General features: G+C 48.2%; 4 protein-coding genes across 4 annotated transcripts; 1 reads left to right on the top strand and 3 right to left on the bottom strand.

Annotated features, from left to right (window-relative positions):
* Positions 1-899: 899 nt before the first annotated feature.
* On the bottom strand, positions 900-1,766 carry GLOTRDRAFT_130507 (uncharacterized protein; the record flags this gene model as incomplete). Its single annotated transcript, XM_007869262.1, has 1 exon — positions 900-1,766. The coding sequence occupies one exon, from the start codon at positions 1,764-1,766 to the stop codon at positions 900-902; it is 867 nt and encodes a 288-aa protein (XP_007867453.1).
* A 706-nt stretch (positions 1,767-2,472) lies between these two features.
* Positions 2,473-2,930, bottom strand: GLOTRDRAFT_44444 (uncharacterized protein; the record flags this gene model as incomplete). Its single annotated transcript, XM_007869051.1, has 2 exons — positions 2,473-2,764; positions 2,821-2,930. Coding segments are annotated over 2 exons (402 nt in total), but the record flags the coding sequence as incomplete, so codon positions are not given.
* Positions 2,931-3,176: 246 nt separating this feature from the next.
* Positions 3,177-3,557, bottom strand: GLOTRDRAFT_44405 (uncharacterized protein; the record flags this gene model as incomplete). The annotated part of the gene is made up of 1 exon (XM_007869045.1): positions 3,177-3,557. A coding segment is annotated over one exon (381 nt), but the record flags the coding sequence as incomplete, so codon positions are not given.
* A 3,963-nt stretch (positions 3,558-7,520) lies between these two features.
* Positions 7,521-10,231, top strand: GLOTRDRAFT_94485 (uncharacterized protein; the record flags this gene model as incomplete). Its single annotated transcript, XM_007869261.1, has 6 exons — positions 7,521-8,347; positions 8,401-8,604; positions 8,774-8,878; positions 8,913-9,326; positions 9,347-9,580; positions 10,159-10,231. The coding sequence occupies 6 exons, from the start codon at positions 7,521-7,523 to the stop codon at positions 10,229-10,231; spliced, it is 1,857 nt and encodes a 618-aa protein (XP_007867452.1).
* Positions 10,232-12,896: the final 2,665 nt, after the last annotated feature.

The following is a 12,896-nucleotide window of genomic DNA, read 5'->3' as shown; positions in this document are numbered from 1 at the left end:
CGCAATCAAAGTTCGAAAGTGTCGAACTTAGCGAATTATAACCAATCCTAGTTTTGCCAATACACCTAACTCGTCGAGTGATTTATCTCCGCCGTCAATTTAATTATCTCAGGTGAGCTCTACCTAGCAAAATAAAATTAACCAAGTCTCTATAGCAATTTCTACCACCACAGGCACAATCCTGTGACAGGTGTCGTTGCTTGCGACTTCGAGGGTCACTGAGATTGTAATGCTAATTCTCTGAGATGCTGAAGTGCAAAACTTGTTTTTCTGTACACTACTTTGTACAATTTATACTACAGGAATGGCTTTGCGACCGTCCGGAGATAAATAACAAATAACCGCCGCTACCCACAGGATTGCTCAGCACTTGCCGCCGCTATACCATGCACCATACAACTCCCTTGCGCTCCCACTTGTTCATCCCAGCCCCTATAGGTTGCCTCGACGCTCCGCCACCTGCCCTAAGCGGTCCCATCACTCCACGCAATGCACCTGTCATGTGCTAATTACCTCCGGCCGCTCGCTGACTGATGCTGACCTCATGGTGACTCATATACGTCCGCACCTTTGGTATTTTGATGGAAACAAGGGGGAGTGAGTGCTGGAGGTTGGGCATGAGGATGACACCCCTCGATAGAAGCGTCCGCGGGCCCCAGAGCTAGTTCATCTAGAAGTCGCATTGGTTAAGTCGCTCTGGAGCTCCTGTTCGCGGAGATAGATCGCGGAATGGGTCCGTGTACGCCTCGAGGATGCTAGGAAGTCCGGAGCTAAATAGAGCAATTCTTTAGAGCACATAGAAGCCTAGAGGCATGTGAGCGCTGTGTCGAATAAGCTCTGGAGGGCTTGTATGATGTGCTGAGTCTGCGTTATCGGGGGTCAGACGATCCTGAGGCTTATCACTGCGTGAGCTTGAAGGCTTTCTTGATCCACTTGTTGTTGTAGTGATGGCTGTCCGCCGAAGGAGGTGGATGGAACGGACCTTGCTCTTTAACCGTCCGAGTCCTGCTGCCTGTAGGTGTGATGTTGAGGACATGAGCAATGGTTGTAGGAGGAAGGGAGACAGTCAAGGTGATCAAGACGTCATGGGCGTGGTGATGATCATGGTTGTGCCCTTGATGCTTCTTGCCTGTGCGCTTGCCATAATAAGGGCACTTCTTCCCATCTCGCGCATTGCTGCTGCTGCCCTGAGGGTGCTGCTGCTGCTGCAAAGCAAAGGAGGGATCACCCAGCTTATGCTTCACTGCCGAGATTTTGTGTGCACCTAGTTGTGTTGTCTTCTTGTTCTGGGCTTGCTCCCAGGCAGTGACAACAGCCTCCCGGACATTGTCAATGTCCATTGTCGATGTCAATTTCTGGACTAAGACTTGAATGAGGGAGTCATACCAAAGAGGGAGTGCATTGAGACAGACCAGCCCTTGAAGACAGTTAGGGATGATCATCTTCTCAGAGGCCAAGACATTAAAGTGCTTGGCAATCTTGGCAAAGGCGGGAGCAGGATGTTGATCAGCCGGGATCTTGGTGGTTAATGCCCCACACAGCTTGTTATAGATGGAGGCAAGAGATGTGATACCATATGTGTCGTCGAGCTCTTCCCAAGTTTCTTTAGCCGTTGTCTTGTTTTGAATAAGGGCGGCAATGGCAGGGGAGCATCGAAGATGAATAGTGCCGATGGCCTTGGTATCATTTAGTCTCCAGGCCTCACGTGCAGAGCCATCTTGACTGGTACTACCATCCTTGTGGGTGGTTAGCATGACATCTGGCATAGTGATCATACCATCAGTGTCCCCAAAGGCCTTGGGACATCAGGTATGCCTTCATCTGCTCAGACCAGGTAGGCCAGTTCGAGCTGTCGAGGATGGGGACAACAGCGATCAGATTGTCCGACATTGTTGAGGAGCGATTGAGAGATCTCATCAGTATCAGCGAAGCTATGCAGCCCGATAAGGGTGCACTGCTCCATGCTGTTGGCTCCATTAGGGAGTTACCCCAGGATCGATCATCAAGCCTGATGGTGGTTGAGGACAGCACCTACGGCAATGATCACGCATCAAGCCACACTGCAGCCTGTGAGGTGATGCACCGGTGAGTGAGGCACAATGCGCTGCAGTGAGTTACCATGCAGATGCAAGCTGCCTATTTGGGCTCATAACCTGATGAAGAGTTATGGAGGCAGCAGCGTGCACAGTGCACCCTACACAACTCACCTGTATTGGTTGGATGCTAATGCTACTGGTAAAGCTCATATGAACGACCTTTGTCATTAGGCAGCAGAGCTGCAGGGTTTATATACACTGTGGCCCATAAGCTGACTAAGCTATGTGGAATATCCCTAATCCTACTGAGCTCCACCTATGATGTCACTGACCCACATGAGCTCTGTGCCTTGTACAGTAGTGGAATATAACAGAATGTTCCAGAGGGTTCTGGTACATCCTGGTATGTTGTAGAACCTGGCAGCTAAGTCAGTACCTAGTTCGACACACACGATGGCAGCCAGAGGGGCTGATGTTCAGAATGGGTGCATATGCTATCATCATCTTCCTGCTGCTTGTTGACGTCATCAAAGTCCAAACCCTCAGCGGTGCCTGAGCTGTTGGCATCCAATAGTTGAGAGGAAACAAACAGCATGTAGACATGCTGCTCACTGTGCCACAAGTCTATATGGTATTGCAATTTATTGCGAGTGTCCTGGAGATCAGCTTTGGCTTTGCTGCTGTGCAGTAGGTCCTTTTGTTGTGTAACATAGAGCCGCAAATGCTGTCTACAATAGTGCATTAGCTTGGATAGAAGTATTAGTGATATAACTTTATAACTTACTGGTCTTCCTCTAATTCAAGCCCTGCAACAAGAAACGCGCTGGTGGTTATCTTGTGCGGCTGCAAGGTTCCACGGCTCGACTCCGCAGCTTCCTCACGAGACAATACCAAGCAGACATTGTTAAGAGTAACATCTGCATACTATGTTAGCCTTATCCCAGATGCACAACATCTATGCATACCTGACTTTGGCTCAGCAAATGGATTAGGCTTTGATGCATCTGACTGCCAGTCATCCAACATCTTTGTCCACGCAGCGATGACATTGTTGCTAAATGTGGCAGGAACCTGTTGAAGGTCATGCGGTGCTTCTTAGCCATCTTCACAGCTTCCACATACTTCGCAAAATGGCTTCCTTTAGAAAACATCTGTTAGCAAAGGGAGCCACTGACAGCTGACAAGGAAAGATGTACCAAATGACACCACCTTCTGCCAGTTGTAGGTGCCCCAATGATTGTTGAGTGTCTTGTGGCACACAGAACCCATTTCTCTCACACTCATCAATAGCAGATTTGTATACACCCATCCTGACTCAACGATCTCTCCACAGACCATAGCCATGTGGCGCATGTATCTGAAGCAGAAGTTTTCTTCACACTTTGAGCCATGAGCTTCAATATGGAATTGCAGGATGGCGTAGTGGACATTCACTGTGTCCTCCTTCAGCTGCATATCTTCCGGGAACTTGCTTATATGATGGAAAAGGTTTTCAGAGTACTGGCATTTAATATCCAGAGTATGATGACTCACATTAGGGTAGACAAGATAATGTAGTCAATCATGCAATACCTAAGGAAAGCACATAAGAGGACATATATGAAAGGTGTAGGGAGAGTACCCACTTTTCACCCTTTTGCAGATCTGCAGCACCTTTCCTTCGCACTAGACCATGACAGCCGCAGACGCATGCAGTGACATCTGAGATATCCCTTAGTGTTCCGTGTTGCAGCCTGTGTTATTGCATCATGTTGCAATTCACAACAGCTTATCTGGGATCAAGGGATGTGTTAGTATGTATTTACTATGCAAAAGGACAGACTGTAGGGCTTACCTCAGGTTCATCAACGTGCTCACCCAAGAACCGCTGGTACTTCATCTCCTCGACAAAATAGCTCCAACCAGGTGCGAACTCGATGTCCTGGAGCTTTCGATGCTTCTGCTTCAGACGGAAGTTGGCATCAATGGCCAGGATCAATGTATAAAGCCAGCTAATGACTGTGGTAAGCATGGCACACTATTATGCAAGATTGACTTGTCATACTGAAGACTTACTTGTATGTGATGGAGTGGTAGACAGAGATGAGATTCCATGATGCATGCTTGGCACTTCATTTGAAGCCCATGGCAAGACAGACAGCAATACCTTGCATCTTCCTCTCCGCATCCTGAATAGTAAGCTGGTTTTCCATCGAAAAGCCCATCATGCCGTAGCAGCTTGTCCAAAAGCTGGTCACGAAGCCACTCCACAATAAGAGCCTTTGAAATGTTTAAGCAAGAAGATTTGAAACAGGAGAGAGCCAGGACTCACCAGATTGTGCTGCTTCCACTTGCCCAGCATACCAGTAATGGTGGGCACCTGTGCTGGCATGTCATCCAGTGCCTCTAATATATCCTGGGGAGGCGGCTCATTGCTAGCAGCTGGAGTGGGGATTTTGACAGCATCTTGAGGAGCTTCAGCCAAAGCTTGATTGAATGCAACCTTCTGACTGAGCCAACCATTAGACTGCCTGCATAGGCTGTACAAGTGTGATGTTGTTGTTGGAAGCTTCACAGGTTGAGAATTGCTGTCAACCACCTCAAACTGTATACCACAGGGCACTTTTCGGGGTGTCCCCATGCAGACTTGCCCAGATGCTTAGTTGCAATCTAGAGCATAGTGGGGACCGTGGGTAAGGTGTGTGGGTACAAGGACGAGAACTGAATGCCATAAAGATTCCTTATCCAGAAGGCTCCAAGCCAGACAGAGAAGGAAAGCTGTGGCACATGTCTCACTCAGAATACAGGCACACTGAGATGGAATTATGGGCATAGTTCACTTCTTACTATTCTCTGTGTGAGTGCAAACTAGGAAGTAGTCTATAAAGCCATTCATCACAAGTTTATAATTAATATGCCTGTTATGTGTTATTTCAGACAATCTACAAGACTTAGTGCACAATTCAGATGCAACTCAGATGAATGAGCACCGCAGCAATGCAGACTTGAGTTAAGATGCAGGATGTATCCTTAGTTGTCCCTTCCTATGACAGAATATTCTGTATTGCTTTATATACCCTAGATAGATACTCGAACACTGAAGGAGGCACAATACATGGTCCACAGCAAGAGCCTGTAATGTGCATTCACAAACAGCCAGGTGCCTTTCTCAGTTGTCTTCCTGTTCAATGTAAGTGGTTTGATGAATTCTCTCTGTGCATGGAGCCAAAGTAGTGCATAACGATGTTCTGGTGAGACGGGTTACAGAGGCCATAATGACGGGTAATCTAAGTATTTATCCTAGAAGCAAGGGAGTTTTGACTTGTCAATCTGAGAGTATTCCTCCTCATAATCATCTTCAGAGCTATACATCGCATTTGATACTGCCTGTCTGATAGCAACGGCCTCCTCCTCATTGTTCACTATGTTAATGAATTTGACCCTCCCATTCCTGCAAGCATCCCTTTAAGCCGCAATGGCTTGTTCATTGGTTTTGAACCCTTGTTGAACGTTTCCCGGAACACCGCTCACCAGAGGCTCTGTGTTGTGCCTATATTAACCTCAGCTATGCATTGAATGAATGAGAAATGTACCACCAGTGCTTGATGCCTACTTCCCATCCACGAGACACAACATACCACTCTTTGCCGCTGTTGGTTTGGGACAGGCTGGCCCTGCCATCTGCGACTGCAGGTTTACATTTTCCCTCGACAGCTACTTCAAAGGGGAACATCATGGTTTCACCACCCACAAGTACCTTGGTCTCCAATGGATTGGAGGTAGAGGCTGGCAGCTGCGGCTAAGCAGGAATGTGTAGCTGGAGGGGGGGGATTGGTATTGGTGCACCAGCGGGCATCACTGCGAGTCTCATCCATCCCTGGGAAAGCATCGCACAACCGACTATGGCTCACAACAGGATGCTTCAAGCTAAGATGGTCCAGTTCATCGCTAAGAGTCTTGACCTCATGAAGAGGGTGGGAAGGGAGAGGGTGATGATGTCCATCATTCTCCAGGGGTTCTTCCCAAAGACCTATCAGGACTGGTTCAACAAGTGGCCAGCAGTCCCACTCACCAACTCACAGTTAAGGCTTCCCCTGGACCAGCAAGCGTCCATAATCTCTTCAGTGACATCAGAGAGCAGAGCATCACTAATTCAGGACAATATTAGACTGATGAAGAAGGTGAGAATTAAACATGGATTACATTGGGAGTAATATGCATGCTCATCACTGTCTACAATAGAAAATCAGTGATTGGTTCTTCAACCGCACTTGCACTATAACTGGAGGCTTGGACAACACTAGTGGGCTCAAACTTTTGTATACAAATTACGACTAACTTGGATTTGTATTTGTACATTATGAGGAGGCTGTTTGTACAAATTTGTAAAAATCGTGACTACCATGTGTACATGTATTGGATCTGCACACTTTTGTGAACATTTGTATGATTATTTGGACCAATTTGTATGATATTTGTATGCTGTAGCAGGGTTCTTTGTAATGATTTGTGAGCTGTTTGAGGGTATTTTGTACAAATTTGTAAGTTTGTAGAGTGTGTTTGGAATGAGTTTGTAGATCTTTTCACCACAGCCTGTACAAGTTTGTGGTTCTCTAATGGGCATTTGTAAAAATTTGTACAGTCATCAACCGGTCCTTTACACACCACTGGACCTTTACACATTCGACCACACCGCCCTTCCTCCTCGATATTTCGTGGGGGAAGAACTTTGATGTAATAGCTACACTATTCATCTACTGTTATAGACACTTTTAGCACATCCCAATACTGCTTCTTGATCACGAGTTAGAATACCTTTTTGTGCTGGAATAACAAGCAAAACTAAAACAGTATCTCTCGTCTTTAATCAAGAATATATTGTCAAATGTAACAACTCCACTCATTTTGTCACTCTCAAGGATCAATTTGAGCCCTCAACCATGCAGATTGGATAAGTATTGCAGCCACTGTCACCCAAAGATGAGTTGTGCTGCCATGGAGGGGATGTCTGAATGCGGAAGTTAAGGCCACATGGCTGCGCACCCACAACGTCTCAGCACATGAAAGTCAATATATATTGCGGCTTTGAGCGTGTTGTGTTGAACTAGGTGCTGACTTAGCTGCCAGGTTCTACAATGTACCAGAACGTACTGGAACTCTCTGGAACATCCTGGTATATTCCATCATTGTACAAGGGCACGGAGCTCATGTGGGTCAGTGACATCATAGGTGGAGCTCAGTAGGATTAGTGATATTCCACATAGCGTAGTCAGCCTATGGGCCACAGTGTATATAAACCCTGCAGCTCTGCTGCCTAATGACAAGGGTCGTTCATATGAGCTTTACCAGTAGCTGTAGCATCCACTCAATACAGGTGAGTTGTGTAGGGTGCACTGTGCATGCTGCTGCCTCCATAACTCTTCATCATGTTGCTGGTAGACTGAGGCAACAACAATAGACTCTATTATCTGAGCTAGCATCTGCTTCATTCTACTGTACCTCAGCATGGTTGGGCGTGCTAAATCGGAGATGAAAATGAGACAGCTGTCTCGTGAGGAGCAAGACTGGGTGATGGACTGGGCCATGGCAGCTTACCATGCTGAACAGGCCAAGTCAGGTCCACGGCAAAAGAAGGGCCTCCGTGCAATCTGTACTGAGGTTCAGCAGGCATACCTTCTGGAAACTGGAAACGAAGTGAAGCTAAACTTCAAGACCTTGAGCAATCTAACCAAAGGTGGTCAGAAACTGGCAGACTTCAATGCAGAGAAGAGTTGGCTTACAGCATCAGAAGCAGACTTGGTGATTGAATATGCTCAGGAGGTTGCTGCAAGAGGCTTCCCATTAAGCCACCGCAGGTTGAGGGAGCACGTTGAGGACATCTGTCGGGCAAAGTTTGGTGCTGAATGGGAAGGTCTTGGGGAGAATTGGACTTACCAATTCATCGAGAAACACTCAGAGCGACTCTCCTGTTATACCCCACGGCCCCTGGACACATCACGTGCCCAGGCTGTCAACCCTATCTTCATGGCAGAATATTTTTGGCTCTTGAGTGATATCCTTGAGATGGGTGATGATGGTGGTCACATCGCTCCGGAGTGTTGCTTTCGAGTTGATGAGAGTGGTTTCCAGTCTGGCTTGGGTGGAGCCAGCAATAACCGGGTGATCAGGGCTTCAGGGAAGAAGGTTCAGTATGAACAGCAGGATGGTAATCAAGAGAACATCACCATAATCATCACAATATGCGCAGATGGGACATCGCTGCCCCCAGCTGTGATCCTCAAGGGGCAGGCTTATCAGTCAAACTGGACACAAGAGAACCCTGCCAATGCATTGTAAGCTGCTGCTTAGTCTTCTGTTGATGATTCTCACTCGCTGATTTATGCAGTCTTGGATATTCCAAAAAGGGTTGGACAAATGGCGAGATTGGGGCACTATGGATCGAGCAGTTTGATCGCTTTACGAAGCAGAAGGACGCTGGCGGCTCCTGCTTGTCGATGGTCACAACTCCCACTACACCCGCAGCTTCCTGGAATACGCTCGGAACCACAAGATCCATGCTATCCCTCAAAGAGTACACACTGCCTACAAGGTCTCGATGTTGCTGTCTTTACAGTGCTAAAGGACTGTTGGAATGAAGGAAGAGAGCACTGGGAAAGGGTGAAAGGTGAAAAAGTGACAAAGAAGAACTTTCTGACTGTATACGGAGCAGCCCATATCTGGTGTATGACACCAGAACTCATCTGGTCCGCATTCCGCAGGACAGGAGTCTTCCCATTCAACCCAGATGTTGTCACACCCGAGATGATGGCCCCGAGCTTGGAGACCTCAAGACAAGGACATATGCCCTGCCCCTTTCAACCCTGGTTCGTGTCATTAGCGACTTGATTCGGGCGCAAGTAATGACCAAGATAGTGGACCTTCATCGCCCACAAGTCAGCATACAAGCCTTACACCAATCAGGGGATCACTCACAGCAATCCAAGGCTCATCAGGCACCTTCCTTGTCAGCACCTCACCCATGAAATCATCTTCTCATGTCCCATCCCTGCCGGTTGCCCCAATCTTGCCTGAGAAGAAGCACTCATCCTACAGGGTCCTCCTGGAAGCAGAGCCGATGATGGACTGTGAGCGTATGTTGCAGAGTGCTCTCCATGATTCAGAGGCACGAGCTTCAGGCTACAAACAGCGTGTCATCCATCAGCAGGCTGCTCTTGTGCTCCACTCACATTACCTGGAGAGAGCACAGGCGGAGCTTCACGCTAAGGAAGAGAAGCAAAAGAAGGGGAAGAATTATAAGCTGATGGGGGATGGGTGGGCTCGGTTACTTACAGGAGTGAGTTCTTCAACAAGGTGCTCGAGCACAAAACCCTCATGTTGGCAGAGGCAGATGCACGAGAGGTGCGCAGGATCCAGCGGGAGGAACGAAATGGTCTGATGGCCAAGTGGCGCGTGCAAGAGAGCAAGCGGAAGGCCCGCAACAAAGAGAAGCATTGCCATTGGCAGGAGAAGGTGAAGGACTGGGAGGCAGAGCGGGACCTCACGAAGGCAGAAAAGCGGCAACCTAGGTGGAAAAAACTAGTCCGCAGCCCTCTTGAAAAGCGATCCCAAGACCAGCTAGGGCCGCCCCGCTTCCAGACATCAGCGAAGACAATGAGGACGAAGAATTCACATCGGACGGTGATAAGCCTCAGGATCATCTGACCCCTGATAACGCAGACTCAGCACATCGTACAAGCCCTCCGGAGCTTATTCAACACAGCACTCACACGCCTCTAGGCTTCTATGGGCTCTAAAGAATTTTTCTATTTAGCTCTGGACTTCCTAGCATCCTCGAGGCATACACGGACCCATTCCGTGATTTATCTCCATGGACAGGAGCTCCAGAGCGACTTAACCAATGCGACTTCTAGATGAACTAGCTCCGGGGCCTGCGGACGCTTCTATCGAGGGGTGTCGTCCTCATGCCCAACCTCCAGCGGAAGTAAGGCCAACACACCCAACTGCCTTATGTGGACATGCTATATTTGGTGCCGTACCTTGATGGTGTAATACCCGCGGTCATGTGATGCTACCACTCGTGCTGTCGGACTTCGGACTTCGTCCTCTCGCAAAATTTGCCTAAGTCCCCCTCTGGCCCCTACAGCAAGGCGCGCATCGCCGCGTCGAGTTTGAGTTGGGTCGGTAACTCATATCATAGGGCCTACCACTTTCCCTGAATAATCACCCAGTCTTTATAAGTGAATAACAATACTATGTTCAATTGATATGTTTGCTTAAGTCTAGCCCACAAGGCTATCAACAGTGTAGATACCAATGCTACCATGACTTATCACGATTCATGAGTTGACTCGCGGCGACAGCTCGCCAGTCCACCCTAGAGGATGAAAGAGTGACTTAACAAATTTCATGAGAGCAGGGAGCCGGTAATCACGCATGTGGCTTCACATAGCCGGGTGTGCCATCAAGCTCCCGGCATCCAAATATAGTACATCCGAATAAGGCAGTTGGGTGTGTTGGCCTCCAGCACTCACTCCCCCTCGTTTCCATCAAAATACCGAAGGTGCGGATGTATATGAGTCACCATGAGGTCAGCATCAGTCAGCGAGTGGCCGGAGGTAATTAGCATGTGACCGGCATGTCGCGTGGAGTGATGGGACCGCTTAGGGCAGGTGGAGCGTCGAGGCGACCTCTAGTGGCTGGGACGAGCAAGTGGGAGCGCAAGGGAGTTGTATGGTGCATGGTATAATGGCGGCAAGTGCTGAGCAATCCTGTGGGTAGCGGTATTTATTTGTTATTTATCTCTGGCCAGTCGCAAAGCCATTCCTGTAGTATAAATTGTACAAAGTAGCGTACAGAAAAACAAGTTTTGCACTTCAGCATCTCAGAGAATTAGTGTTATGATCTCAGTGACCCTTGAAGTTCGGAAACATCGAACTTAGCGAATTATAACTGATCCTAGCTTTGCCAATAGGCCTGACTCGTCGAGTGATTTATCTCCGCCGTCGATTTAATTATCTCCGGTGTGTCCTACATAGCGAAATAAAATTAACCAAGTCTCTCTAGCAATTCTACCCCCACGAGCACACCTGATGCTGTAGTAGTATTACATTAAACCTGGACGACACTTGTGTGCTCCTTTACAATGTTTTGGGACAATTGTCCAGGCCTAATGTAATGGGATTTCAGGTGGCAGGCAGGCTGCCGTGAGCCAGGCTGAGCTTGAATGGCCTGCCCTGGCATCCCGGCAGGCAGGCAGGGATTGGGGCTAGATCTGGTGCCCCGGGAATGGCCTGGGGGGCTAATAATAGGCTGGCTGATCATCCAGGCACCTGGGTGGCTCCAGAAAATGCGCACAAATTCGGATAAAATCAGAATATATTGGTGGGACCCAGACTCCACATATTAGTGCTATAAATGGGTGATGGGCATATATAGACCATCCCAGAACACAGCTTGGCAGCTCATAGAAAATCGAACGAAATGCAGAAAAATACAGAAAAATTGACAGCTACTGCCAATAGTTCCTATGCACTAATGGCGTCACTATATTACATAACACACTTCCAAATATGGAAATATGTGGTGTGGTACACTGCTGGAACCCAATTTTTATGCTCTTTCTGGCTCTGTGGTCCATTTATCCTTATTCTTCTTTGTTCTAGCTCTCATTTTACCTGACCCAGGCAATGTATGGAGGGGGAATATGTGGCAGTGATCCATAGAGCCTAGTGGCTATCCATTGCTGTAAAAAAGTTTTTTCATTGCCGGCTGCAAAGCAATATTTTGGGTTTTCCCATGTGTATACTATATGCTACATCCTGATTTTATGGGATCATACTCACCCCATATATATCTACAGGTTTACATAAGACACTGAGAGTATCAAGGATGTACTGGCGCTGGGAGATGGTCAGAGTCCGAGAGGAGTGGTCACGCTTGATCTCGACACCTAGAAGCCATGAAGTGGGACCCAAGTCCCGGAGCTTGAAGTGCTGCCTCAAGTCGTCTTTGACCTTCTGGATCGCAGCAGAAGACTTGGCTGCAATAGTCATGTCGTCGACAAAGACAGGGATGATGATACGCACATCCTCCTTCCCAAAGACCCAGACGCTATGCTCACAAGTCAGGCGCACAAAGCCCAGCTTCTCAGTTAGCACCTCATTCAGCTTCTCATGCCAGCGCCTCCCAGCCTGCTTCAGGCCATAGAGCGACTTGCGCAACTTCCAGACCCACTCTGGACCCTTCTCCTCGAATCCCTCAGGCTGACGCATATACACATCCTCCTCGAGCGTCCCATTGAGATAGGCAGTCGAGATATCGACGCTCTCAAGCTCCAAGTCCTCCAGAGCGGCCAGAGCAAGTATAGTGCGAAGAGAGGCCCACTTGGGAGTAGGAGCGAAGGTCTCATTGTAGTCAAAGCCAGGGCGCTGAGAGAAGCCCTTAGCGACTAGACGGCCCTTGTAGCGCTCAATGGACCCATCTGTTAGGCTACTGGAAGCAACCCTCAGACATCCCAGTGGCTAAGTCAACTGTGTCAAGACTGAGGGGACACAGACTGACTTAGGTCCTACTTATATACTATGTGAAAGGGATGAGTAAAACAATGTTACTAAGGGATGACTAAGAGTCCAAGACCAGCCAGACCATTCCAGCAGAGTCCACACCAGTCCAGGCAAGGCCATGGAATCTCCTGGACTATTCCAGAGGAGTTCAGATAGGTCCATTCCAGACAGGTCCAGATAGATCCATTCTGGAATGTTCCAGATGGATCTGCTTCCAGACTGTTCTAGACAAGTCTCCTTCTGGAATGTTCCAGTGTGTTCTTGTATGTTCTTCACCTGGGACATTCTGGACCTCAGTCAAGTGACCAAGTCACATGAC

The sequence above is a fragment of the Gloeophyllum trabeum genome (genome assembly GCF_000344685.1).
Source record: "Gloeophyllum trabeum ATCC 11539 unplaced genomic scaffold GLOTRscaffold_00009, whole genome shotgun sequence".
Taxonomy (NCBI): domain Eukaryota; kingdom Fungi; phylum Basidiomycota; class Agaricomycetes; order Gloeophyllales; family Gloeophyllaceae; genus Gloeophyllum; species Gloeophyllum trabeum.
The sequence above is the reverse complement of the archived record's forward strand: the minus strand, read 5'-3'. Positions and strand labels throughout refer to the sequence as shown.